Raw genomic sequence first — 27,171 nt, forward strand, 5'->3', positions numbered from 1 at the left:
TTCCAGATCCTAAACACTCACTGAACCTGCCTCCACCACATTCTCAGGCAGTGCATTCCAGATCCTAAACACTCACTGAACCTGCCTCCACCACACTCTTAGGCAGTGCATTCCAGATCCTAAACACTCACTGAACCTGCCTCCACCACACTCTCAGGCAGTGCATTCCGGATCCTAAACACTCACTCAACCTGCCTCCACCACACTCTCAGGCAGTGCATTCCAGATCCTAAACACTCACTGAACCTGCCTCCACCACACACTCAGGCAGTGCATTCCGGATCCTAAACACTCACTCAACCTGCCTCCACCACACTCTCAGGCAGTGCATTCCAGATCCTAAACACTCACTTAACCTGCCTCCACCACTTTCTCAGACAGTGCATTCCAGATCCTGAACACTCACTGAACCTACCTCCACCACACTCTCAGACAGTGTATTCCAGATCCTAAACACTCACTGAACCTGCCTCCACCACTCTCTCAGACAGTGCATTCCAGATCCTAAACACTCACTGAACCTGCCTCCACCACACTCTCAGACAGTGTATTCCAGATCCTAAACACTCACTGAACCTGCCTCCACCACACTCTCAGACAGTGCATTCCAGATCCTAAACACTCACTGAACCTGCCTCCACCACACTCTCAGACAGTGTATTCCAGATCCTAAACACTCACTGAACCTGCCTCCACCACACTCTCAGACAGTGTATTCCAGATCCTAAACACTCACTGAACCTGCCTCCACCACACTCTCAGACAGTGTATTCCAGATCCTAAACACTCACTGAACCTGCCTCCACCACACTCTCAGACACTGCATTCCACATCTTAAACACTCACTGCATAAAAAGGTTTTTCATGTCGCTGATCCTTCTTTTGCCAATCATCTTAATTCATTGTCCTCGGCCAATGGGAACATTGACCTATTACCTATCCACATAACTGAAGTATCACATCCCTGGAGCCATTCTCGTGAATCTTATCTAAACCCTGTCCAATGCCTTAACATCCTTCAAAATTGTGGTGCACAGAATTGGAAACAATGTGTGAAATGTTATGCTGGTGGCGGACGTCTCGATACTGGGGAGAAACTGCCACCGAGATTCTGTGCCGCCTCTGGCATGGAAGGCCGACTGAATTTAGTGCCAATCAGGCACTCAACTTGACAGTGGCGGGTCTTCTGTCGGATTTAGGATCCTGCCGCTGGAAGTCCTGGCCTTGTAGAGCTGCCGTCAATCAGAGGCTGGCAGCTGCAGCTGATCCAGTGACCAGACATCGAGGAGCGGTGCTGGAACAAGGCTGAGGGTAGGTCAGGGCGGGAGGGATCTCACAGGGTGGAGTAGGGGGTTCGGCAGCATGGATGGGGGAGAGGGGGGGGTGGGGGTGGCCCTCAGTGGGCCCCTCCTTCCCGATACCGGGTCCCTTGTTCTGGCACTGTGCCTTTGAATGAGGGACAACCCCCCCGCGAGCCCCCGCAGCTGGGAAGCATCCGCACAACTTTTGTGCCGTGCTTCCAGTGTGGTGACAGAGTCGCCTTCCGCATGTTTAATTTTGGCTGCGGCAGGAAGAGGCCCTTAATTGGGGGTCAATTACCCAGTTAAGGGCCTCAGTTTGTGGCGGGGCAGGAAGACCATTCACATGCCATCCCACTCTGGACTAAATTTCAGCAGAGGCAGAATGGTGCCTGCCCCTCCCCATCACACCTAATTTTATGCCCCTCCTGCCTCCAAACATGCCGCAGGAGGGGGCATAAAATTCCACCTCATATTCCAATTGAGGCTGAACCAGTGTTTTATACAGGTTTATCATAACTTCCTTGTTTTTGTATTTTATGCACCTATTTATAAAGTCCAGATCCCAAACGCCTTATTAATCGCTTTCTCAACCTGCCCTGCAACATTCAATAATGCGTGTACATATACCCCCAGGTCCCTCGGCTCCTGCACCCCCTTTACAATTTTACCCTTTATTTTATATTGCCTCTCCTCGTTCCTCTTACCAAAAGAATCATTTCACACTTTTCTGCATTAAATTTCATCTGCCACTTGTCTGCCCATTCCACCAGCCAATGTCCTTTTGAAGTTTATCACAATCCTTCTCACAGCTTACAATGCTTCCAAGTTTTGCATCATCCGCAAATTTTGAAATTGTACCCTGCGCACCCAAGAATAGGCCATTAATATATTTCAAGAAAAGCAGGGATCCCAACACCAACACCTGGGAAACCCCACTATATGCTTTCCTCCAATCCGAAAAACAACCGTTCACAACTACTCTCTGTTGCCTATCATTCAGCCAATTTTGTATCCATGCTGCTACTGTTCCATTTATCCCAAGGGCTCTAACTTTGCTGACAAGCCTATCATGTGACACTTTATCAAATGCATTTTGGAAATCTATATACAGCACATCAACTGCATTACCCTCATCGACTGTCTCTGTTACCTCATCAAAAAACTCAAGCAATTTAGATGAACATGATTTGCCCTTAACAAATTGTGCTACCTTTCCTTAATTAAGAAATAAGAAATAGGAGCAGGAGTAGGTCATTCGGCCCCTCAAGCCTGTTTCACCATTCAATAAGATCATGGTTGATCTGATTATGACCTTAACTCCACTTTTCTGCCGCACCCCCCCGTCAATCAAAAGTCTGTCTAACTCATCCTTGCATATATTCACTGTCCAACCTCCAATGTTCGTTGGGGAAGAGAATTCCAAAGAATAACGACCCCCTGAGAGAAGAAATTCCTCCTCATCTCCATCTTAAAAGGGACACCCCTTATTTTGAAACTGTGCCCCCTAGTTCTAGATTCCCGCAGGAGGGGAAACATCCTCTCAGCATCTACCCTGTCAAACCCCCTCAGAATCTTATATGTTTCAATAAGATCACCTCTCATTCTTCTAAACTCCAATGAGTATAAGCCCAACCTGCTCAACGTTTCCTCATAAGACAACCCCTTCAACCCAGGAATCAGCCTGGTGAACCTTTTCTGAACTGCTTCTAATGCAAGCATTTTCCCTCCTTAAGTAAGGAGACCAAAAGTATATGCTGTACTATAGGTGTGGTCTCACCAATGCCCCACACAGTTGTAGCAAAACCTCCTTACTTTTATACTCCATCCCCCAGCAATAAATGCCAACATTCCATTTGCCTTCCTAATTACTTGCTGCATTTGCATGCTAACTTAGCATGTACAAGGACACCCAGATCCCTCTGCACTGCAGTGTTCAGCAGTCTATCTCCATGTAAATAATATTCTGCTTTTCTATTATTCCTGCCAAGGTGGACAACCTCACATGCCATCGGATGTCGGAGCACCATTGTTAGAGGAGATTGCGCATATAGAGAGGGTGGTGACACGTCTCTGTGCCCTGCTCAAGGATGATCTGCAGCCCATGGGCTCCGGTGGACATCCCGTGCCTTTGTTCCTCACAGTGGCAGCAGTTCTCAAGCCTAATGCCTCTGCAGCCATTTAGGGGCTCACCAGAGACCTTTGAGGGGTCACACAGTCAGCAGTGCATCGCTGCATCTGGGAGGTCACCAATGCTCTGCACCGAAGGGCCAGTGAGGATGTCCGCTTCAGGATGGACTCTCACAGCCAGGCCCAGAGGGCCATTGGTTTCAGCACCATTGCCAGAGAACCATAGGTTGTAATGTTCATAGACTGCACTCATGTGGCCATCAGGCCTCCCGCCAGGCTACCACCTGTAAACATCACCATTAAAGGAGCCCTCTCAATCTAGGTGAAGCTGGTATGTGAGCACCGCAGCTGCTTGCAGTGAATGTGTGACCGCTTCTCAGGCACCTGCCATGACACCTGGGTCTTGTGCCAGTCCCAGCTGCCACCGCTGTTCACTGAACTGGCTCAGATGGAGGGGTGGCTTCTTGGAGATAAGGGCTATCCTCTGCAGACATGGCTCCCAACACCAGTGAGAGACCCCACCAATGCTGAAGAGGAGAGATACAACGCCAGTCACTGAGCTACATGAGCCACCATTGAGCAGGAGATCGGCATGCTGAAAGTGCGCTTCCAATGCCTGGATGGATAGGGTGATGTCCTGTACTACGGGCCGAAAAGGCCAGCTCCTTTCTTTGCTGCTCTGCACAACTACGCGCCCAATAAGGGCCAGGCCTGACATGATGAGGAGAGACATCAACAGGATTCCTCCTCAGACTATGAGGACGCTGAAGACCTACAACATGAAAGACATATGGGAGGGCCGATGGCACCCAGGCTCTGCACGCAGGGCTAGCAGTGAGGTAGGGATGTGCGGAAGTGGCTTATCAGACAAAGGCTGTCTGCTCCATAGGAACTGACACGAGCTCTGCAAGCCACACATCACCCTCGCTCACCTGCTGTGCACCAGTCCACATCTGCAGCATCCCTGTGTAAACCATTAGAGGCAGCAGCTGACTGAGCCAATGTCCATGTCACTGAGTCCATGGAGACGCTCATGAGTAATGGTGGTATGGCAATGATGTAATTGCATACATTGGGTCTCCTGAAGGGGCCAACGGTGCAAAGGGATTTGACATTGGTGCAACATGTTGGCACACATCATTCACACAGAGAAAAGGACACACATGTTGGTGAGGAACATTTAGTGAAAGACGTATTTACATTGCTGTGACACCCGTGCATTCCCATTTGTGTCAGTGTGTTCTCTGTAATACCTTTTATGGTCTATTTAAGTCTTACGTCCTGGAATGTGCAAAATTAAGATTATTCACCCAGGTGCGACACACCTACAAGAAGGAATGTTGCACTTGAGTGGGAGAAGAGGATCACAACGTCGCAGGACACTGGGACACAGCAGGGTAAGTATGTGGCAGCAAAGTGGAAAGTGCTGGGGAAACTCTGCAGGTCAGGCAGCATCTGTGGAGAGAGAAGCAAAGCTAAACTTTCAGGTCTGTGAACTTGGACAAGTTAACTCTGCTTCTCTCTCCACTGATGCTGCCTGACCCGCTGAATTTTTCCAGCACTTTCTGCTTTGCTGCCAGATTGACAGCAGCCCCACTCTTCAACAGTCAGGTAAGTATTTCTTTGACAGCTGTCAGGAAGCAGGTGCTGGGGTGTTTAAAATAGGGTCCCAGCACCTGCTGCACAGCTGTCAAAGACTCTTTCCCTGCGCCGAATGTCCCGCCTCTCCCCACGTAATATGGGGAGGACGGCTCGGCACCGTGATTCTAATGAGCCCCCGCGATTAATATCACGGGGTCTCGACGGTGGCCGGCGAATGCGGGCCCCCGCCAAGTTCAAAGGGCACCACAGCAGACTGCGGCGCCCCAATAAAATTCAGCCCAGGGTCTTTTAGAGAGGTGCTGGAAAGCTGAGCTGGATTGTGGACTTCTCTCCTTCCTGGGAATTCTCTTCTCTCCTTCCTTGAGAATTCTCTTCTCTCCTAGGAAGTTCTCTTCCTTTTTAGAAGGTTCAACCCCAATTGAAAACAATTCAAAAGCGAAACCGGAAACAGAAAGTCCACCTGTCACTTCTCTGCATTCATCTTCCCCAGTTACCAGGGTTTCTGTTTTTTTTTTAAACTTGAGTCATGTGACAACCAGTAAATGTTGTTGTCAAACAAGTCCTTTCAGTGTCCTCTTGATGACCCTCTTGAAAATAAACTGGTCCAACATTTCTTCAATTTGACTACGAATCCTCAAAAAATATTTTTCACAAAAACAGAAGCACTTTCGTAACACACTTCAGAGACTTGAGCACAGAATCCAGGCCGGCATCTGCAGTGTAGTACTGAGGGAGGGTTGCACTGTTCGATGGTCAGTACTGAAGGAGCATTGCACTGTTGGAGGGACAGTACTGAGGGAGCGCTGCACCATCAGAGGGCCAGTATTGATGGTGTGTTGCACTGTCAGAGGGCCAGTACTGAGGGAGTGCTGCACTGCTGGAGGGGCAGCACTGGTGAGTGCTGCACTACCTGAGGTATGTTTTTTGGATGAGATGTTAAAACTGAGAACTCAAATACCCCCTCTGATGGATGTAGAAGATCCCACGGGCATTATTGGAAGAAGAGTCAGGCAGTTCTCCCACTGTCCCTGGTTAGACTCCAGCTGGAGTATTGTGGCCAATTCAGGGCACTGCACTTTTATTGGAAGGAGGTGAAGGCCGTGGAGAGAGTGCAGAGGAGATTTATTAGAATGGAGTCCTGGACAATATTTATCCCTCAACCAACATTGTTATCTGGTCATTATCGCATTGCTGTTTGTGGGAGCTTGCTGTGCACAAATTGGCCGCCATGTTTCTACATTACAACAGCCACTACACTTCAAAAGCACTTCATTAACTGGGAAGCATTTTGGGGCATCCTCAGGTCATGAAGGGCGCTAAATAAATGCAAGCCTTTATTTCTTTAAGCTTTTCAAAAGTGAACGGCTAAGAGTCAGCTAAAAGCAGGCGTGAGTCAGCATATTCAAGTAGCTGTTTTCAGTTCTCTCACTGAGAATTGGAAACCAAGCTACACATCTCCGCAGCCCATATTGTCAGTGTCTAGAATTTAAATGTGAACAGAATTGGTGTGACAGAACGAACACTTATTCACATAGCGTCTTAGTCCCAATTCTCAAAGCACTTTACTTACAGTGAGTTACATCTAAGATTTGTTTGACTCATTCATGACATGTGAGCATCACTGGCAAGGCCATTATTTGTTACCCATCCATAATTGCCTTTGAGAAGGTGGTGGTGAGCTGCCTCCTGGAATACAACTGAGTGGCTTACTAGGCCATTTCACAGGGTGGCTGAGAGTCAACCACATTGCTGTGGGTCTGGTGTCACATGTAGGCCAGACCGGGTAAGGACGGCAGATTTCCTTCCCTAAAGGGCATTAGTGAACTCGATTGATTTTTAACGGCAATCCCATAGTTCTTTGGTCACCATTACTGGGACTAGGTTTTTATTCCAGATTTATTTAATCATTGAATTAAAATTTCCCAGCTGCCGTGGTGGGATTTGAATTCATGTCTCTGAGTCATTAGTCCAGATCTCTGGATTACTAGTCATAAGAACATAAGAAGTAGGAGCAGGAGTAGGCCATACAGCCCCTCAAGTCTGCTTCGCCATTCAATTCGACCATGGCTGATCTGATCTTGCAGCAGATGCCATTGGCCAGAGAGGACAGCAGTGTCTTATCATGCTCTCTCTTGTCTTTGCAGGAGAGACAGCCACATAATGGCCGAGAGAGGGCCCTGACAGGTGGAGGGGTTCCCTTCCTGCAGATCATCACAGCAATGGAGAAGCGGGCGATGGAAATAGGATCGTGGAACAGGAGGAAGTCGGCCCTGGTGAGATGGGCACTCATGGAGCAGTTGGTGATTACAGAGGGTAATGCACTGATCAAGGGGGTACATTGCACTTCACCCCATCCAACAGCATGCTGAACACTGAGTTACATTGGGATGCCTGAGCACTGCAGAGGCTTCTGTTCTCCAAGGCTAGCTGGCGTGATCTCTTCTTGTGTCTCCCACCGGTGCAGACGTCCCACCCCACGAGATCTTCTCCCTCTCCCTCCTCGGTCCCAGAAGACCACCAAGGAACCGAAGAAGCACCATCGCACTTTACAAGTGCACCGTCCATCAGTGCAGATACTCTCACCTCGGTGGGTCATCCCACACATTTAGATAGGGTGGCATTGCATGCGGAACATGGCACTAGAGTGCAGGAGGAGGTGCCAGAGGCGGAAGCAGCTGTGGTCAGTTCCCTTCAGAGGAGGGAGGACAGACACAGCCCTACTCAGTTGGGCACTGATGCAGGGCCTCAGGAGTCACTGGAAAGGAGGCTCTGCCTAGACCAATAGCAGCAGATGTGTGCCCACATGTCAGAGTTCCCTGAGGCAGTGCGGAGTTATGGGCAGTGAATGGAGGAGTCTATCCAGCTCATGTGCACCACAGTGGTTCAGGGCTATGAATGCATGGGCTGCTCCATTGAGAGGGTGGCCAAGCTCATGGAGAGTCATATGCGGCAGCACTTGGAGTTTATGTAGGAACTGCGCACTGATGTCGACAGGATGCATGTTGCACTATGTAGCCTGAACCAGTCAGTACTGGCACAGAGATGGTTGGAAGGGTTGCCAGTTGTGCCACAGTTGGTGTCTGCCTCCAGCCATCCAGAGCACCTGCCGAGGGTTGAGGAAGTCACCAAGGAGGATGAGGGTGCCACCCCTCACAGGGTACCTTCATCATCCTCAGCCTCCTTGGCTTCTCTGACAGTGAGAGCATCTGTGCAGCAGGTTCGTGACCTGAAATGTTAACTTTGTTCTTCTCTCCACAGATGCTGCCTGACCTGCTGTGCATTTCCAGCATTTTCTGTTTTTATTTCAGTTCAGAGTAAGCTCCATCTCATGGTCCTTCATCCTGGCTCAGAGGGACTCAGCTGAAATGTTCCTTCATCAAATGATCCTTGAGTTCATACCATCCTGATGAGACCTTGGTGCCGTGCACTGTGCCCTGCCCCCTCCCAGTGCAGCCAGATCCCCTCGGTGTTCTGCATTCTCCCCCTCAAACTCCTCTTCCTCCTCCTCTCCCACCTCCCGCTCCTCCTTTTCTTATGATGAGCTGTCTCCCTCCAGGGCCTCACTGTCCTCAAGGTCCACTCCCCTCTGGGGGACCATGTTATGGAGAGCGCAGCAGACCACCACACTGACCAAGACCCTAGCAGGAGTGTACTGCAGGACACCATCTGATTGGTCCAGGCACAGGGAACTGCACCTTGAGAGGCCCGATGGTCTGCTTAATGGTTGCCTTAGTGAGCAGGTAGCAGTGGTTGTATTGCCTCTGTGCCTCTGTCCATGGCCCCCATAGGGGATGAATAGCCATTCTTCAAGGAATTTCCCTTGTCCCCTAGGATTCTTCCAAGAATTTTGGCAGGAGGAATGAAGAGCTGAGGCAGCCTGGACTGGCAGAGGGTGAAGGAGTCATGGCAACTACTTGGAAAGTGAGCGCACACCTGGAGGAAGCTCTTGTTGTGTGGCAGACCAGCTGAACATTGAGGGAGTGGAAGCCCTTCCTGTTGCTGGATCTCACTGGTTGGTCTGTGGGTGCCTTGATGGCCACATGAGCGAAACCTATTGCCTCTCTGGGCCTGCAATGTCGTGTCTGTTGTGAACTGAATGTGCTGTCCAGCCTTGGCAAATAGGGCAACCTTGGCTTCTCTGACAGTGAGAGCATCTGTGCAGCAGGTCCGTGACCTTTCATCATTGACCTGAAATGTTAACTTTTGGCAGTGTTGTGCTGCCATTTGCAAGATGCCACCAAGGTCTGCAGCCGGTCCTTGGAAGGAGCCAGAAGCAAAGGAGTTCAAGGCTACAGTGACTTTGATGGCTGCTGGCAGGATAATGGCGAGCAATGCTGTGAGGTGTGAGGTCTTTGGTAATGAGGGTACTGATGTCTGTGACCATCCGACTGGAGAGTCGCAGTCTCCTACCAGCACTGGTACTTGGCCATCTCCAGGTAGCTCCATCTTCAGCGGTAGACCTTATGCTGAGAGAATAGCCTCCGTGTCCTTCCTGCCCCTCGTCCCACTCCCCTGCCCTCCTGATGCCTCGGGTGCTGCCTTTCCTGTGGAAGGTGTTGCTCCTCATCGCCACTGGGCCCAAACATCTGGCAGTCATGCCCCCATTGCCAGCTGTAGCCTTTCTTGTGGTCAGGTGGCTGCCCAATTATCCTTGGCAGCCTTGCCCCGTGATGCCCGGAGGGCTACGACCCCCCCCCACCCCCCACTACACTGCCTGGTCGCTTACTGCCCACTGTTCCTGCCACCTGTGCAACTCCAAGGGCATCTGTATCAGTGGTGAGTCTTCCTCTGCGTCATTCACCCTTATATGGGGCCGAGGTAATTCCCTGGGGCAGCCATGACTGGCTCCCCACTGTGTACCCACCTCTCTTCACTTCCATTAGAATTTCTTTCTTCCATTTCTGTCCTGGTAGCTGACCAGATTGACGGGTTTATCCGCTGGGCAGGTGGGACAGAAAGCCAGAGCTGGGGGGTCCATGAGGACTGTCCCCTGTAACCAGGTGGAAGGAGAGAGTGAGAGATCAGGGCAATGTGGGAGAGAGTGGCTGCGGCTGATAGAGGGGATAGGCCTGTCAATTCAACAGCAGTTATGGAGAAACTACTAGAATCTGTCATTAGACATAGAGATCTGAGCCGATTAGAGAAAGGCAGCATGACTTTGTTCAGCTTAAGTCATGCCTTAAGTCACGAGGAGATAAGGGAATGTCCATGGATGTTTTTTATATGAACTTCCAGGAAGCATTCCATGAGTTTATACATAAGACATAATTGGTAAAGGTGACAGCGCATGGAATCAGAAGTAGCTTATTAACGTGGGTTGAAAATTGGTTGGCTGTTAGGAGACAGAGAAGACCCACCATGAGCTGCTAGGAGACAGACAATAAATGCTGGCCTTGTCAGTGTCGTCCACATCCCAAGGATGGATTAAAAAAATATAATGAACCTGATCAGAAGATCTGAATAAGAAATGAGCAGCTACAACAACAACAACAACCTGCATTTATATAGCACCTTTAACATAGTAAAACAACCCAAGGTGCTTCACAGGAGGGTTATCAAACAGAAATCAACGTTCAGCCGCAAAATGAGATATGAGGACAGATGACCGAAAGCTTGGTCAAAGAGGGAGGTTTGAAGGAGTGTGTGAAACGAGGAGAGAGAGAGAGAGAGAGACAGACAGAGAGGTTTAGGGAGGGAACTCCAGAGCTTAGGGCCCAGGCAGCTGACGGCACAACCACCAATGGTGGAGCGATTAAAATTGGGGAGGCTCAAGAGGCCAAAATTGGGGGAGCACAAGAGATTTTGGAGGGTTGTGGGTCTGGAGGAGGTTACAGAGATGGTGGGGGGGGGGGGGGGGGGTGCGAGGCCATGCAGGGATTTGAAAACAAGGATGCGAGCAGGAGTCAATGGAGATCAGCGAGCAGAGTGGGTGATAGGTGACTGGGACTTGATGATTTTACGCAGCACTGCAATAATTACAGTTTATAAGCTTTCTCAAATATTTAGAGGAACATTTTATAAATCCACTGCCTGAACGGCTTGTACCTTGCACAAACTCAAGCTCTTGTACGGAAACCTATCCAAACGCACATTATGGACAGTCATAATGTCCAGAATCTATTTAGAACCAGACTGCAGGTTCTGCACAGCGATATTGGATGGTAAGGGCTGATTTTACAAAACCTTGCTCCAGATTAAAGGTGGAACATTGTGAAAAGCCTGCCACAGTTTTTGAGTCTGCTGTCCCGCGGGTGAGGCTCTCACCTGAAGTGATGCTTCATAAAATCAGCCCCATGGAATTTGTACATCAATGTTCATGTTCTGGATGGCTCAGTACATTTACACACCTGAAATCATTGAACCTTACAGCACAGAAGGAGGCCATTCTACTCATCATGCCTGTGCAGGCTCTTTGAAAGAGCTATCCAATTAGTCACACTCCCCCTGCTCTCTTCCCCCATAACCCTGCACATTTTCCCTTTCAAGTATTTCTCCAATTCCCTTTTGAAAGTTACTATTGAATCTGCATCCACCGCCCTTTCAGGCAGCGCATTCCAGATCACAACAACTCACTGCATTAAAAAACTCATCTCCCTCTCTGGCTTTTTTGCCAATTCTCTTAGATCTGTGTCCTCTGGTTAATTAATTATTTGCCCTTCCCCCTTACCTTTACCATGTGACCTTCCCTCCCCAAAGTGCATAAACTTTCAACTACAACCCTTCCCACCCTTCCCTTCCTTCCCCTACACCCATGACGTTAATTTCACCCTGTTCCCCCACCACCCCGCACTGAGAAACTTACATCCTCCCCCCACCAGTGTGGCACCTTAATTCCCTGGATAGGGATCCGAAGCTCCGGGAGTGCCGGCCACCAGGCCAAAGATCACAGCGGGACATCATTCGGCGACGTGACTGTCATTAATTCATTCATTTTAATTAATTTAAATATTCAAATTGGGGTCCTGTTGCCAAGCAGCATGGGGGCTGCCACCAAGCCTCGCCACCGCCGGTAATATTGGCCAGGCCCTCCTGGCGTCGGGGTGCGTGGCGGCCCTATCCCGGAGGCATCTTCAGGCCCCCTCCCCCGCCATGGAACCTGACGCCTGGGGGAGAACAAAATCTAGCCCTAACTGTGGTGTTCTGCATGCGAGGGAAAGAGAGGAAGAAAGAAAAAGGGTGAGCATGAAAATGAGAGAAAGGGAGGGAAAGAGAGAGAAAAAAGAGAGAAAGAGAGAAAGAGAAAAATCGCATTTATATTTCACCTTATCATATTGATCAATGCTACATTATAGTGTATTCGCTGTTGTTAGGTTGGTAAACACAGCAATTAATTTGCACACAGCAAGATCCCACAAAAAAGCAAACGAATGAATGACCAGAGATTCTGTTTGTTTGGCGGTATTGGAGCAATGTTGGGAGCACTTCCTGCAATATCTTCGAATTATGCCATGGATTCTGCAATGCCTGTCTGAACCAGCAGAACGAGCAAAACGAGATGGAACTGGCATTCGATAGGCTGCAGTTACAAAGAGACAGCAGCAGAGGCCCCTAGAATCCTTGACGAATCATTGTCTGTCGCACAATCATGTTGTGTGAGTGGAAATGGTAATTCCCCTTCCTTCTAAAGTTCAGTTCTTGATCATCTTTTTTTTGCAATGTGGGAATTCAGAAATGGAAACTTCAGCAGGGAATTCTCAGTGATATTTAAAATTAAGAGTTTATTTCTCAATTTCTGTCAGTGGAAAGTCAGAATCCTACCAAAAGGAGGGGATTTCCCTACCAGATGGAAATTAGCTGATAATCGGGAGTCCTACTCAATTGACTGGGTTGAATGGCACGGTGATTACAGTATGGCATTAGCAGCACCAAGGTTGTGAGTTCTAATCCTGCCAATGTGCCAGATAATAAAAGCATTCAGATTGACATTAAAACCTAACTGGTACACTGATGTTGCTTTAGAGAAGAAAAGCTGCTATCCTTACCCCCTCTGGGCCGCTGTGACTTTTATTTATTTAGAGATACAGCACTGAAATAGGCCCTTCGGCCCACCAAGTCTGTGCCGACCAACAACCACCCATTTATACTAACCCTACAGTAATCCCATATTCCCTACCACCTATCTACCTCCCTACACTAGGGGCAATTTACAATGGCCAATTTACCTATCAACCTGCAAGTCTTTGGCTGTGGGAGGAAACTGGAGCACCCGGCGGAAACCCACGCGGTCACAGAGAGAACTTGCAAACTCCGCACAGGCAGTACCCAGAATTGAACCCGGGTCCCTGGAGCTGTGAGGCTGCGGTGCTAACCACTGCATCACTGTGCCGCCCTAAGACTTCATAAGATATAAGAACTTATGAATTTAAAAAATAGGAGCAGAAGTAAACCATTTGGCCCTGCTGTGCCATTTAATACAATCATGGCTGATCCACCTCAACCCCACTTAACTGCCCACTCCCTATATCCTTTGATTCCCTGAGAGATCAAAAATCCATTTATCTCAGCCTTGAATATACTCAACGATGGAGTATCCACATCCCTCTGGAATAGACAATTCCAATTGATTCACACCCCTTTGAGTGAAGAAATTTCTCCTCATCTCAGTCCTAAATGATTGATCCCTTATTCTGAGGCCGTTCCCCCATGTTCTGGGTTTTAGATTCCCCAGACAGGGGAAACAACAACCTCTCAGTGTCTACCCTGTCAAGGCCCTTCAGAATCTTGTGTTTCAATGAGATCACCTCTCATTCTTCCAGTCCCACGCCAATCTGGTTGACACTTAACTGCCCTCTGAAGTGGCCAAGCAAACCTCTCAGATGTGTCAAAACTGCAGCAATAAAGTGGAAGGCTCATGACAACATTCTCCAGGGAATAAGGGATGGACAATAAATGGCACTGACCTCTGACCTAGCCCTGACTCCCACTGCTCTCTCACCCGGCCCTTACTCCCATTGTCCTGTGAACCAGCCTTGGTGGTGTTGAAGGAATGTGGGCCAGGACACTGGGAGCACTCTCTGCAACGTCTTCAAATTACGCTATGGATTCTGCAAAGCCCGCCTGAATCAGCAGAATAGGCAGGGCGAGATATTACTGATACCATTCGGTAGGGCTGCAGTTACAAAGAGGCAGCAGCTTCTGTGATTATTTGTGTTTAACTGAGATCTGTACTGTACAAGATTTATAAAAAGTAAATATATAAATTAATAAGGGCCCCAAGGACCAAAATTCTGAGATAAAGTTTTACAGCAGACTGGATTCTTAAGATTTAAACTACAAACTGGTATGACACATAATAAAAACATGATGCTGCCGGACCTGCTGAGTATTTCCAGCACTTCTTGTTTTTATTTCAGATTTCCAGCATCTGCAGTATTTTTTTTCATATAACTGGTATGACACAATCTGTTAGAAAGTTAAAAGATTACGGTCTCGATATACAGACATACCCTAAACCTTACTTGTCATGATTGACTGGAATTTTATTTTGTCCGAACTATATTACATACGAACAAGGAGCAGGAGGAGGCCATTCGGCTCCCTGAGTCTGCTCTGTCATTCAATACGATCAGGGCTGATCTTCTATCTCAACTCCTGTGGTGAGTAACTCACCTCCTGACTCCCCAAAGCCTGTCCACCATCTACAAGGCACAAGTCAGGAGTGTGATGGAATACTCTCCACTTGCCTGGATGGGTGCAACTCCAACAGCACTCAAGATGCTCAACACCATCCAGGACAAAGCAGCCTGCTTGATTGGCACCCCATCCACAACGCTCAACATTCACTCCCTTTACCACCAAGGCACAGTGGCAGCAGTGTGTACCATCTACAAGATGCACTGCAGCAATGCACCAAAACTCCTTAGACAGCACCTTCCAAACCCGTGACCTCTAACAACTAGAAGGACAAGGGCAGCAAATGCATGGGAACGCCATCACCTGCACGTTCCCCTCCAAGTCACACACTATCCTGACTTGGAACTATATCGCCGTTCCTTCACTATCACTGGGTTAAAATCCTGGAACTCCCTTCCTAACAGCACTGTGGGTGTACCTACCCCACATGGACTGCAGCGGTTCAAGAAGGCAGCTCACCACCACCTTCTCAAAGGCAATTAAGGATGGGCAATAAATGCTGGCCTAGCCAGCGACGCCCACATCCCTGAATGATTTTTTAAAAACTCCACTTTCCCACCTGCTCCCCATATCCCTTGATTCCCTCAGTGTTCAAAAGTTTATTGATCTCAGTCTTGAATACACTCAGTGAGTGATTCCAGTTCCAGATTTATTAATTGAATTCAAATTTCACCCACTGCTATGGTGGGATTCGAACACATGTCCCCAAACCAGTTCAGTCACATTACCACTACACCACCACCTCCCTAAATGACTGATCCGTTATAACCCCTAGTTCTAGGCTCTCCAGCCAGGGGCCACAGCCTCTCAACATCTACCCTGTCAAACCCTCTAAAAATTTTAGATTCCTCCATAAATGTGTTAGCACTGAGCCGCAGCTTACAGAGGACAAGTTAAACCATTCCACCCATATCGCTTATAAGAGCATCTGAGAGACAGTTGGGGTGAATCGGTCTTGTTGGGGGTGGGGGAAGTGCAAAAGAGGCGATAGTGAATCGCCAGTTCATTTTCCACCCACCCAATTGTCTTTCTGTTAACTTTAGTGGAAATCACGCAGGGTGTAAAGTGAGCTGCCTAAAGACTATCACTCCCACCCAAGACCGATTTCACCACCACTGTCTTTCGGAGCCCAGTTAAGAAACCCTGGCACGCTATGGTCCTGCTCATTAATCCCATTCATTATACATCAAACGTGTATGAAAATCCATCAAGAAATCATCCAATGGGATGTTCATACATTCAATTAATAATAAAACAAATCATATCACAATATACTTTGCTTAAATTAAACTGACCCAGTGGTTGGAATCAATTTTTCTGCATTAGGATGAGTTTTACTGGAGGTCCTAGATTTAGCTGAGGTCCATCTGTTAATCCATCCTGCAGTATCTTTAAATAGAACCTTACAGCACATAAGGAGGCCATTCGACCCATCTTGCCTGTGCTGACTCTTGGAAAGAGCTATCCAATTAGTCCCACTCCCCTGCTCTTTCCCCATAGCCTTGCAAATCATTTCCCTTCAAGTATTTATCCAATTCCCCTTTTGAAAGTTATTTTTGAATCTGCTTCCAACGCCCTTTCAGGCAGCGTATTCCAGATCACAACAACTTACTGTGTAATTTTTGTTTTCCTTATTTTGTCTCTGGTTCGTTTGCCAATCACCTTAAATCTGTGTCATCTGGTTACCAACCCTTCAGCCGCTGGAAACAGTTTCTCCTTATTTACTCTATCAAAACAGTCATGATTTTGAACACCTCTAATAAATCTCCTCTTAACCTTCTCTGCTCTAAGGAGAACAATCCCAGCTTTTCCACATAGCTGAAGTCCCTCATCACTGGCACCATCCTAGTAAATCTCCTCTGCACCCTCTCTAAGGCCTTCACATCCTTTCTAAAGTGTGTTGCCCAAAATGGGGCACAATACTGGGTCCTAATTAGTGATTTATAAAGGTTTAGCATAACTTCCTTGCTTTTGAACACTATGTTTCTAATTAAAAAGTCAAGGATCCCATATACTTTTTTAACAGCATTCCCAACTTGTCCTGCCGCCTTCAAAGACTTTTGTAAGTGAACTCCCAGGTCCCTCTGTTACGGCACCCTATTTAAAATTAAACCGGTTTGTTTATGTTGCCTCTCCTCATTTGTCCGACCACAATGCAACACTAATGCAAAGTTTTTCCTTACCTAATGATTGGCTTTCAAAATATTCTCTCATCTGTGAAGAAAATTGTATCTTGACATGGCAAAGATGAATTTCAGAATGAAAGGCAAATAAAATCTCCTAGATCTGGTTGAGTAGAAAAAGTCTGATTTGAGGCCCTGTTCACTTCTGGTTGAAGTTTCGAAAACTGAAGTCAATTGTTTTACCAAGTTTATTTCTATAGTACTAGAAAGGGGAAAATGCATACACAAGTAACTCTTAGGTGGGGAAGTTGTTTTATCGTAAAGGGTACTTTGCTCTTCCTCAGGAACACTAACATGCGATTATTTTAATAAATAAATCCCGTAATGATTAAGGTCCCAGAGAATCTTTTACAGAAAAATTTGTTTGAGGAAGAAAGCACCATTGCGTTCTTGAGTCATGAAACATTTCACATCACACGTCAACGAAGCAAAAATAAAATAGGCACAAGTCTTGTACAGCAATGAGGAGTCATAGAGTCATACAGCACAGAAACAGGCCCTTCGGCCCATCGTGATTCATAAATACGAACATACGAACATAAGAATTAGGAGCAGGAGTAGGCCACTCAGCCCTTCGAGCCTGCTCCGCCATTCAATAAGCTCATGGCTGAACTGATTACTTCACATTCCCACTTACCCCTGATAACCTTCCACCCCCTTGCTTATCAAGAATCTATCTACCTCTGCCTTAAAAATATTCAAAGACTCTGCTTCCACTGCCTTTAGAGGAAGAGAATTCCAAAGACTCATGACCCTCAGAGAAAATATTTCTCCTCATCTCGGTCTTAAATGGGCGACCCCTTATTTTTAAATAGTTCCAGATTCTCCCATAAGGGGAAACATCCTGTCCACATCCACCCTATCAAGACCCCTCAGGATCTTATAAATTTCGCCTCTTCTAAATTCCAGCGGATACAAGCCTAGCCTGTCCAATCTTTCCTCGTAAGACAGCCCGCCCAATCCAGGTATAATTCTAGTAAACCTTCACTGTACTGCCTCCAACACATTTACATCCTTCCTTAAATAAAGAGACCAGTACTGTACACAGTACTCCAGATGTGGTCTCACCAATGCCCTGTATAGCTGAAGCATAACCTCCCTACTTTTGTATTCAATTCCCCTCACAATAAACAATAACATTCTATTAGCTTTCTTAATTACGTGCTGTAACTTCATACTAATCTTTTACGATTTATGTACTCTTCTTCTTCTTCTTCTTCTTCTTCTTCTTCTTTGGCCTCCTTGTCTCGAGAGACAATGGGTAAGCGCCTAGAGGTTGTCAGTGGTTTGTGAAGCAGCGCCTGGAGTGGCTATAAAGGCCAATTCTAGAGTGATAGACTCTTCCACAGGCGCTGCAGATAAAATTGGTTGTCGGGGCTGTTACACAGTTGGCTCTCTCCTTGCGCTTCTGTCTTTTTTCCTGCCAACTGCTAAGTCTCTTTGACTCGCCATACTTTAGCCCCGCCTTTATGGCTGCCCGACAGCTCTGGCGAAGACTGGCAACTGACTCCCACGACTTGTGATCAATGTCACAGGACTTCATGTCGTGTTTGCAGACGTCTTTAAAGCGGAGACATGGACGGCCGGTGGGTCTGATACCAGTGACGAGCTCGCTGTACAATGTGTCCTTGGGGATCCTGCCATCTTCCATGCGGCTCACATGGCCAAGCCATCTCAAGCGCCGCTGGCGCAGTAGTGTGTATATCTGGGGATGTTGGCCACCTCGAGGACTTCTGTGTTGGAGATACGGTCCTGCCACCTGATGCCAAGTATTCTCCGGAGGCAGCAAAGATGGAATTAATTGAGACGTCACTCTTGGCTGACATACGCTGTCCAGGCCTTGCTGCCATAGAGCAAGGTACTGAGGACACAGGCCTGATACACTCGGACTTTTGTGTTCCGTGTCAGTGTGCCATTTTCCCACACTCTCTTGGCCAGTCTGGACATAGCAGTGGAAGCCTTTCCCATGCGCTTGTTGATTTCTGCATCGAGAGACAGGTTACTGGTGATAGTTGAGCCTCGGTAGGTGAACTCTTGAACCACTTCCAGAGCATGGTCGCCGATATCGATGGATGGAGCATTTCTGACATCCTGTCCCATGATGTTCGTTTTCTTGAGGCCGATGGTTAGGCCAAATTCGTTGCAGGCAGCCGCAAACCTGTCGATGAGATTCTGCAGACACTCTTCAGTGTGAGATGTTAATGCAGCATCGTCAGCAAAGAGGAGTTCCCTGATGAGGACTTTCCGTACTTTGGTCTCCGCTCTTAGACGGGCAAGGTTGAATAACCTGCCACCTGATCTTGTGTGGAGGAAAATTCCTTCTTCTGAAGACTTGAACGCATGTGAGAGCAGCAGGGAGAAGAAGATCCCAAACAGTGTGGGTGCGAGAACACAGCCCTGTTTCACGCCACTCAGGATAGGAAAGGAGTCTGATGAGGCGCCGCTATGTTGAATTGTGCCTTTCATATTGTCATGGAATGAGGTGATGATACTTAGTAGCTTTGGTGGACATCCAATCTTTTCTAGTAGTCTGAAGAGACCACGTCTGCTGACGAGGTCAAAGGCTTTGGTGAGATCAATGAAAGCAATGTAGAGGGGCATCTGTTGTTCATGGCATTTCTCCTGTAGCTGACGAAGGGAGAACAGCATGTCAATGGTGGATCTCTCTGCTCGAAAGCCACACTGTGCCTCAGGGTAGACGTGCTCGGCAAGCTTCTGGAGCCTGTTTAAAGCGACTCGAGCGAAGACTTTCCCCACTATGCTGAGCAGGGAGCTTCCACAGTAGTTGTTGCAGTCACCCTTGTTCTTATAGAGGGTGATGATATTGGCATTGGGCATGTCCTGTGGTACTGCTCCCTCATCCCAGCACAGGCAAAGCAGTTCATGGAGTGCTGAAAGCATAGCAGGCTTGCCAGTCTTGATTATTTCAGTGGTAATGCCGTCCTTCCCAGGGGCTTTTCCACTGGCTAGAGAATCAATGGCATCACTGAGTTCTGATTTTGTTGGCTGTTCGTCCAGCTCATCCATGACTGGCAGAAACTGGGCTGCATTGAGGGTGGTCTCAGTGACATTTTCCCTGGAGTACAGTTCTAGGTCGTGCTCAACCCAGTGGTCCATTTGCTTGCATTGGTCAGCGATTGTGTCCCCTGATTTAGATTTGAGGGGGGCGATCTTCTTGATGGTTGGCCCAAAAGCTCTCTTAATGCCATCATACATTCCTCTGATGTTTCCGGTGTCGGAGGCCAGCTAAATATGACTGCATAGGTGTTGCCAGTAGTCATTTGCGCAGCATCTGGCTGTTCTTTGTGCAGCGCTTCTGGCTACTTTAAGTGCTACGGATGTTAACTCGCTGGGGGCTTTCTTGTAGTTCAGCAGTGCAATGCGCTTAGCGGCTATGACAGGTTCCAGCTCTTCAAAGTGAGATTGAAACCAGTCTGCATTCTGCTTCACACGTTTGCCAAAGGTGGTCATTGCTGAGTCATAGATGGCATCTCTGATGTGGGCCCACTTGGTCTCTGCATCCACTGTCGGAGTGTTTTGAAGGGCTTTTTCAAGTTAATTTAGAAACTTATGTAACAGCTGTGGATAAGAAATTCTGTTCGTGTTGATGCACGGGCGGCCCTTCTGCTTGGAATGATGCAACTTCTTTGGTTTAAGTCTAACCTTGCTGCACACCAGGGAGTGGTCAATGTCACAGTCAGCACTGTGGAAGCTGCGTGTGATTGAACGCTGTTTAAAGAGGCTCGCCTTGTGACAATGAGGTCCAGCTGGTGCCAACAACGTGATCTTGGGTGCCTCCAAGAAACCTGGTGACAGGGTTTAGTATGAAAGAACGAGTTGTTGATGCAGAGGTTATGATAGGTACACAACTCAAGCAGTCTCTGTCCATTCTCATTCATCCTTCCAACGCCATAACGCCCAAGGCAGGAGGGCCATGAGTCATGGTCGTCCCCAACACTGGCATTAAAGTCCCCCAGCAGGAACAATTGTTCGGTATTGGGGATGCTACTAATGATATTATGGAGTTCCTCTTAGAACTGGTCTTTAGCTTCAGATGGGGAGCAGACTGTTGGAGCATAGATGCTGAGTAGGTGTACTGGACCAGAGGCGGTGAACAGTCGGATGGACAGTATGCATTCCGAGCCATTTGAAGGTGGCTCTATCGTGCTGAGCAAACAGTTTCTGATGGCGAAGCCCACTCCATGCTGTCTTGGTTCTTCAGGATCCCTACCCTGCCAGAAGAAGGTGTAGTCTTGCTCTCTTAGAGATCCGCTCACAGGGAGGCGTGTCTCCTGAAGTGCTGCAATGTCCACCTTGAGTCTACTGAGCTCATTGTTAATGATGGCGGTTCTTACGAGAATCGTTGATTTGTGTAAGGTCTTCCGACAGGCCAGGACACATAGTTTTGAAGTTCCAGCTTGCAAAACGAAGGGCTGGTACCTTCTTTCCTTTTTTTGTCGTGTTGTTTGGTGCGATTGTTGCAGTCCACTTTTCGGGCAATAACCCTGAGCTCCAAGCACCCATTGATGCAGGTGAACTGTGGCGCGACAGAACCTTACTGACAGGGGGCTGCCCGGTCTGAGGAGGGTGGTAGCTGTCCAGTGAGATGTGATGACCTCTCCCACCGACAAAGGCAACCTGTGGCGCCCAATCTCTACGCCAATTGAGCTGGACTCCGAGATCCCTCTGCATCTCAGAGCTCTGCAATCTCTTACCATTTAGATAATATGCTTTTTTATTCTTCCTGCCAAAGTGGACAATTCCACATTATACTCCATTTTCCAGGTATTTGCCCACTCACTTAACCTACCTATATCCCTTTGTAGCCCCCTTATGTCCTCTTAGCAAGTTACTTTCCTACCTATCTTTGTGTCATCAGCAAATTTAGCAACTATGCCTTCGGTCCCTTCATCTAAGTCATTTAAATAAACTGTAAAAAGTTGAGGCCCCAGCACAGATCCCTGTGGCACACCACTCGTTACATCTTGCCAACCAGAAAATGACCCATTTATGCCAACTCTCTGTTTCCTGTTAGCCAACCAACCTTCTATCCATGTCAATATGTTACCCCCTACACCATGAGATTTTATTTTCTGCAATAACCTTTGATGTGGCACCTTATCAAATACCTTCTGGAAATCTAAGTACAATACATCCACTGGTTCCCCGTTATCCACAGCACATGTTACTCCCACAAAGAACTCCAATAAATTGGTTAAACATGATTTCCCTTTCACAAACCATGTTGATTCTGCTTGATTACCTGAATTTTTCTAAATGCCCTACTATAACATCTTTAATAATAGCTTCTAACATTTTCCCTAAGACAGATGTTAAGTTAACTGGCCTGTAGTTTCCTGCTTTCTGTGTCCCTCCCTTTTTGAATAAATGAGTTACATTCGCTATTTTCCAATCAAACGGAACCTTCCCTGAATCTAGAGATTTTCGGAAAATTAAAACTAACGCATCAACTATCTCACTAGCCACTTCTTTTAACACCCTAGGATGAAGTCCATCAGGACCCAGGGACTAGTCAGCCCGCAGCTCCAACAATTTGTTCAATACCACTTCCCTGGTGATTGTAATTTTCTTGAGTTCCTCCCTCCCTTCCATTTCCTGACTTACAGCTAACACTGGGATGTTACTTGTATCCTCAATAGTGAAGACCGATGCAAAATATCTGTTCAATTCATTTGCCATCTCCTTTTTATCCATTATTAATTCCCCAGACTCACTTTCTGTAGGACTAACGCTCACTTTGTTAACTCTTTTCTTTTTTAAATATCTATAGAAACTCTTACTATCTTTATCTTTCTAGCTAGCTTTCTCTCGTATCCTAATTTTACCTTCCTTATCAATCTTTTAGTCATTCTATGCTGTTTTTTATATTCTGTCCAAGATTCTGACCTGCCTCCCATTTTTGCACAATTATAGGCTTTTTCTTTAAGTTTGATAATATCTTTAACTGTTTTAGTTAATCACAGATGGTGGGTCTCAACCTTGGAATTTTCCTTTCTCGTTGAAATGTATCTATTCTGTGTATTCTGAAATATCCCCTTAAATGTCTGCCACTGCATCTCTATTGACCTATCCCTTCAACTGATTTGCCTGTTCACATTAGCTAGCTCTGCTTTCATGCCCTCATAATTGCCCTTATTTAAGTTTACAATACCCTCTTTTCTCTCCCTCAAACTGAATGTAAAATTCAATCATATTATGATCGCTGCTACCTAGGGGTGCCTTAAATATGAGGTCATTAATTAATCCTATCTCGTTGCACAATACCAGGTCGAGTATAGCCTGCTACAACAAAAACAAGAAATGCCGGAATCACTCAGCAGGTCTGGCAGCATCTGTGGAAAGAGAAGCAGAGTTAACGTTTCGGGTCAGTGACCCTTCTTCGGAACTGACAAATATTAGAAAAGTCACAGATTATAAGCAAGTGAGGTGGGGGTGGGGCAAGAGATAACAAAGGAGAAGGTGCAGATTGGACCAGGCCACATAGCTGACCTGGAAGCAAATGTGCTGAAAGATATCAAAGATTTGGTGCTATGCATTGTTGCCACAAGCAACAGACAATAACTTCTATTTATTTAAGAACTTAAGAAATAGGATCAGGAGTAGACCATACCACCCTCAAGCCTGCTCTGCCATTCAATATGATCATTTTTTAAAAATTCATTTTTTTGTGGGATGTGGGCATCGCTGACGAGGCCAGCATTTATTGTCCATTCCCTAATTGCCCTTGAACTGAATGGCTTGTTAGGCCATTTCTGATGAAGGGTCACTGATCTGAAACGTTAACTCTGCTTTTCTCTCCGCAGATGCTGCCAGACCTGCTGAGTATTTCCAGCTTTTCCTGTTTGTGTTTCAAATAAAAAAAACACCACAGCATGGACAATGTGAACTGCTCAGTTGGAGAGCCAGTGTAGACATGATGGGCTGAATGGCCTCCTTCTGTGCTGCAACAATTCTGTGATTCTGAGTGTTTGATGAAAGGTCATTGATCTGCTGAGTATTTCCAGTATTCTATGTTTCTATTGCAAAAAGGAGGAGGGGTGGTAGGAGGACTGAATTATCTCTTCCTAGTTCAGATCCAAATTAATCCCACATTACTTTGCTCACTTCACTGATACAGAAGCAACACCGCGGGCGGTTCGCCAGCGCGGGTGGATAAAAGAAGCTGAGTGAAAGAGCGCCCCCTCCGGCTGGAAGCTGAGTGGCAGCCGGCCCGGATCACGTGATACCTGGCGCTGACGAATCGGCTGATTGTTGCTTATTAAAATGTATACCAGAAAATTGAAGTTGCCATCGAGCTGTAGAAAAGTAATGACTGATATTTAAAAGGGGGTCGAAAGGAAAACGGATCTTTATTTTCCGCTATTACTGCGGCGCGAATCTACTGGTCGGGGCTCTTTATGAGGAAGTGCGCGCGCAGCTTCCAGTCGATAGCCACGTCGGAACAACAGCGACGGCGGCAAAATGGGTGAGTGAGTGAGGAAGGAGGGAGAGGGGACGAGGACGAGGACGAGGACGAGAGGGTGGGGAGAGTTTCGGAATAACACGGCGGGTCTGGCCACCAGTCAATGGGCCGTGGGCAAAACTAGGTAGCGGGTAAACTAGTTACAGGAAAGGCCGCGGGCTGGAGAGATGCAGGAGGAGGGGGATGTGGGAGGGGGGGGTGTGAGGAGGAGTGGGAGGGGGGGTGTGAGGAGGAGTGGGAGGGGGGGTGTGAGGAGGAGTGGGAGGGGGGGTGTGAGGAGGAGTGGGAGGGGGGGGGTGAGGAGGAGTGGGAGGGGGGGTGAGGAGGAGTGGGAGGGGGGGGTGAGGAGGAGTGGGAGGGGGGGGGTGAGGAGGAGTGGGAGGGGGGGGGTGAGGAGGAGTGGGAGGGGGGGGTGAGGAGGAGTGGGAGGGGGGGGTGAGGAGGAGTGGGAGGGGGGGGTGAGGAGGAGTGGGAGGGGGGGGTGAGGAGGAGTGGGAGGGGGGGGTGAGGAGGAGTGGGAGGGGGGGGTGAGGAGGAGGAGGAGGGGGGGGTGAGGAGGAGGAGGAGGAGGAGGAGGAGGAGGGGGGTGAGGAGGAGGAGGAGGAGGGGGGGGTGAGGAGGAGGAGGGGGGGTGAGGAGGAGTGGGAGGGGGGGGTGAGGAGGAGTGGGAGGGGGGGTGAGGAGGAGTGGGAGGGGGGGGTGAGGAGGAGTGGGAGGGGGGGGTGAGGAGGAGTGGGAGGGGGGGGTGAGGAGGAGTGGGAGGGGGGGGTGAGGAGGAGTGGGAGGGGGGGGTGAGGAGGAGTGGGAGGGGGGGGTGAGGAGGAGTGGGAGGGGGGGGTGAGGAGGAGTGGGAGGGGGGGGTGAGGAGGAGTGGGAGGGGGGGGTGAGGAGGAGTGGGAGGGGGGGGTGAGGAGGAGTGGGAGGGGGGGGTGAGGAGGAGTGGGAGGGGGGGGTGAGGAGGAGTGGGAGGGGGGGTGAGGAGGAGTGGGAGGGGGGGTGAGGAGGAGTGGGAGGGGGGGGTGAGGAGGAGGGAGGGGGGGTGAGGAGGAGTGGGAGGGGGGGGTGAGGAGGAGTGGGAGGGGGGGGTGAGGAGGAGTGGGAGGGGGGGGTGAGGAGGAGTGGGAGGGGGGGGTGAGGAGGAGTGGGAGGGGGGGGTGAGGAGGAGTGGGAGGGGGGGGTGAGGAGGAGTGGGAGGGGGGGTGAGGAGGAGTGGGAGGGGGGGGTGAGGAGGAGTGGGAGGGGGGGGTGAGGAGGAGTGGGAGGGGGGGGTGAGGAGGAGGGGAGGGGGGGGGTGAGGAGGAGGAGGAGGGGGGGGTGAGGAGGAGGAGGAGGGGGGGTGAGGAGGAGGAGGAGGAGGAGGAGGGGGGGTGAGGAGGAGGAGGAGGAGGAGGAGGAGGGGGGGGTGAGGAGGAGGAGGAGGGGGGTGAGGAGGAGGAGGGGGGGGAGGAGGAGGAGGGGGGGTGAGGAGGAGGAGGAGGGGGGGTGAGGAGGAGGAGGAGGGGGGGTGAGGAGGAGGAGGAGGGGGGGTGAGGAGGAGGAGGGGGGGTGAGGAGGAGGGGGGGTGAGGAGGAGGAGGAGGGGGGGTGAGGAGAGGAGGGGGGGGGTGAGGAGGAGGAGGAGGGGGGGGGGTGAGGAGGAGGGGGGGGGGGTGAGGAGGAGGGGGGGGTGAGGAGGAGGGGGGGGTGGAGGAGGGGGGGGGTGAGGAGGGGGGGGTGAGGAGGAGGGGGGGGTGAGGAGGAGGGGGGTGAGGAGGAGAGGAGGAGGAGGAGGAGAGGGGGGGGAGGAGGGGAGGAGAGGAGGAGGGGGGAGGAGGGGGGAGGAGGGGGGGTGAGGGAGGAGAGGAGGAGGGGAGAGGAGGAGGGGAGAGGAGGAGGGGAGAGGAGGAGAGGAGGAGGAGGAGGAGGAGGAGGAGGAGGAGGAGAGGAGGAGGAGGAGGAGGAGGAGGAGGAGGAGGAGGAGGAGGAGGAGAGGAGGAGGTGGAGGAGGAGGAGGAGGAGGAGGAGGAGGAGAGGAGGGGAGGAGGAGGAGGAGGGGAGGAGGAGGAGGAGGAGGGGAGGAGGGGGGGGGGAGGAGGAGGAGGAGGGAGGAGGAGGGGGGAGGAGGAGGAGGAGGAGGAGGGGGGAGGAGGAGGAGGAGGAGGAGGAGGGGGGGGGGTGAGGTGGAGGAGGAGGAGGAGGAGGAGGAGGGGGGGTGAGGGTGAGGAGGAGGAGGGGGGGGTGAGGGTGGAGGAGGGGGGGGTGAGGGTGAGGAGGAGGAGGGGGGGTGAGGGTGAGGAGGAGGGGGGGGTGAGGGTGAGGAGGAGGAGGGGGGGTGAGGGTGAGGAGGAGGAGGGGGGGGTGAGGGTGAGGAGGAGGAGGGGGGGTGGAGGGTGAGGAGGAGGAGGGGGGGTGAGGGTGAGGAGGAGGAGGGGGGGGTGAGGGTGAGGAGGAGGAGGGGGGGGTGAGGGTGAGGAGGAGGAGGGGGGGGGTGAGGTGGAGGAGGGGGGGGGTGAGGGTGGAGGAGGAGGGGGGGGTGAGGGTGAGGAGGAGGGGGGGGAGGGGGAGGGTGGTGGAGGGGGTGGGGAGGGGAGGTGGGGGGGGGGGTGAGGGTGGAGGAGGAGGGGGGAGGAGGAGGAGGGGAGGAGGAGGGGGGGGGGGAGGAGGAGGAGGTGGAGGGGGGGGGGAGGTGGTGAGGAGGGGAGGAGGAGGAGGTGGGGAGGAGGAGGAGGAGGGAGGAGGAGGAGGAGGAGGAGGAGGAGGAGGAGGAGGAGGAGGGGAGGAGGAGGTGGGAGGAGGAGGAGGAGGAGGGGGGTGGTGAGGGGGGGGGTGGAGGAGGAGGAGGAGGGGGGGGTGAGAGAGGAGGA

General features: G+C 49.8%; 2 protein-coding genes across 5 annotated transcripts in view; one reads left to right on the forward strand and one right to left on the reverse strand.

Moving 5' to 3' along the window:
* LOC137379776 (transcription factor Spi-C-like) overlaps positions 1-16,990 on the reverse strand; it is a 149,395-nt gene extending 132,405 nt beyond the window's left edge. For 2 of the 4 annotated variants that reach the window (XM_068051135.1, XM_068051137.1), the window contains exon 1: positions 16,847-16,990. In XM_068051135.1, coding sequence (XP_067907236.1) covers positions 16,847-16,877 — 31 coding nt within the window. In that variant the 5' untranslated portion in view covers positions 16,878-16,990. Of the gene's footprint in view, positions 1-15,958; positions 16,063-16,846 lie in introns of those variants that run through there. The other 2 variants (XM_068051138.1, XM_068051140.1) reach the window with 2 other exon arrangements.
* A 7,245-nt stretch (positions 16,991-24,235) lies between these two features.
* The window catches only part of arl1 (ADP-ribosylation factor-like 1), a 41,816-nt gene continuing 38,880 nt past the window's right edge, over positions 24,236-27,171 (forward strand). Inside the window, exon 1 of the mRNA XM_068050165.1 lies at positions 24,236-24,332. Coding sequence (XP_067906266.1) covers positions 24,329-24,332 — 4 coding nt within the window. The 5' untranslated portion in view covers positions 24,236-24,328. The remainder of the gene's footprint in view (positions 24,333-27,171) is intronic.

The sequence above is a fragment of the Heterodontus francisci genome, chromosome 18, assembly GCF_036365525.1.
Source record: "Heterodontus francisci isolate sHetFra1 chromosome 18, sHetFra1.hap1, whole genome shotgun sequence".
NCBI lineage: Eukaryota > Metazoa > Chordata > Chondrichthyes > Heterodontiformes > Heterodontidae > Heterodontus > Heterodontus francisci.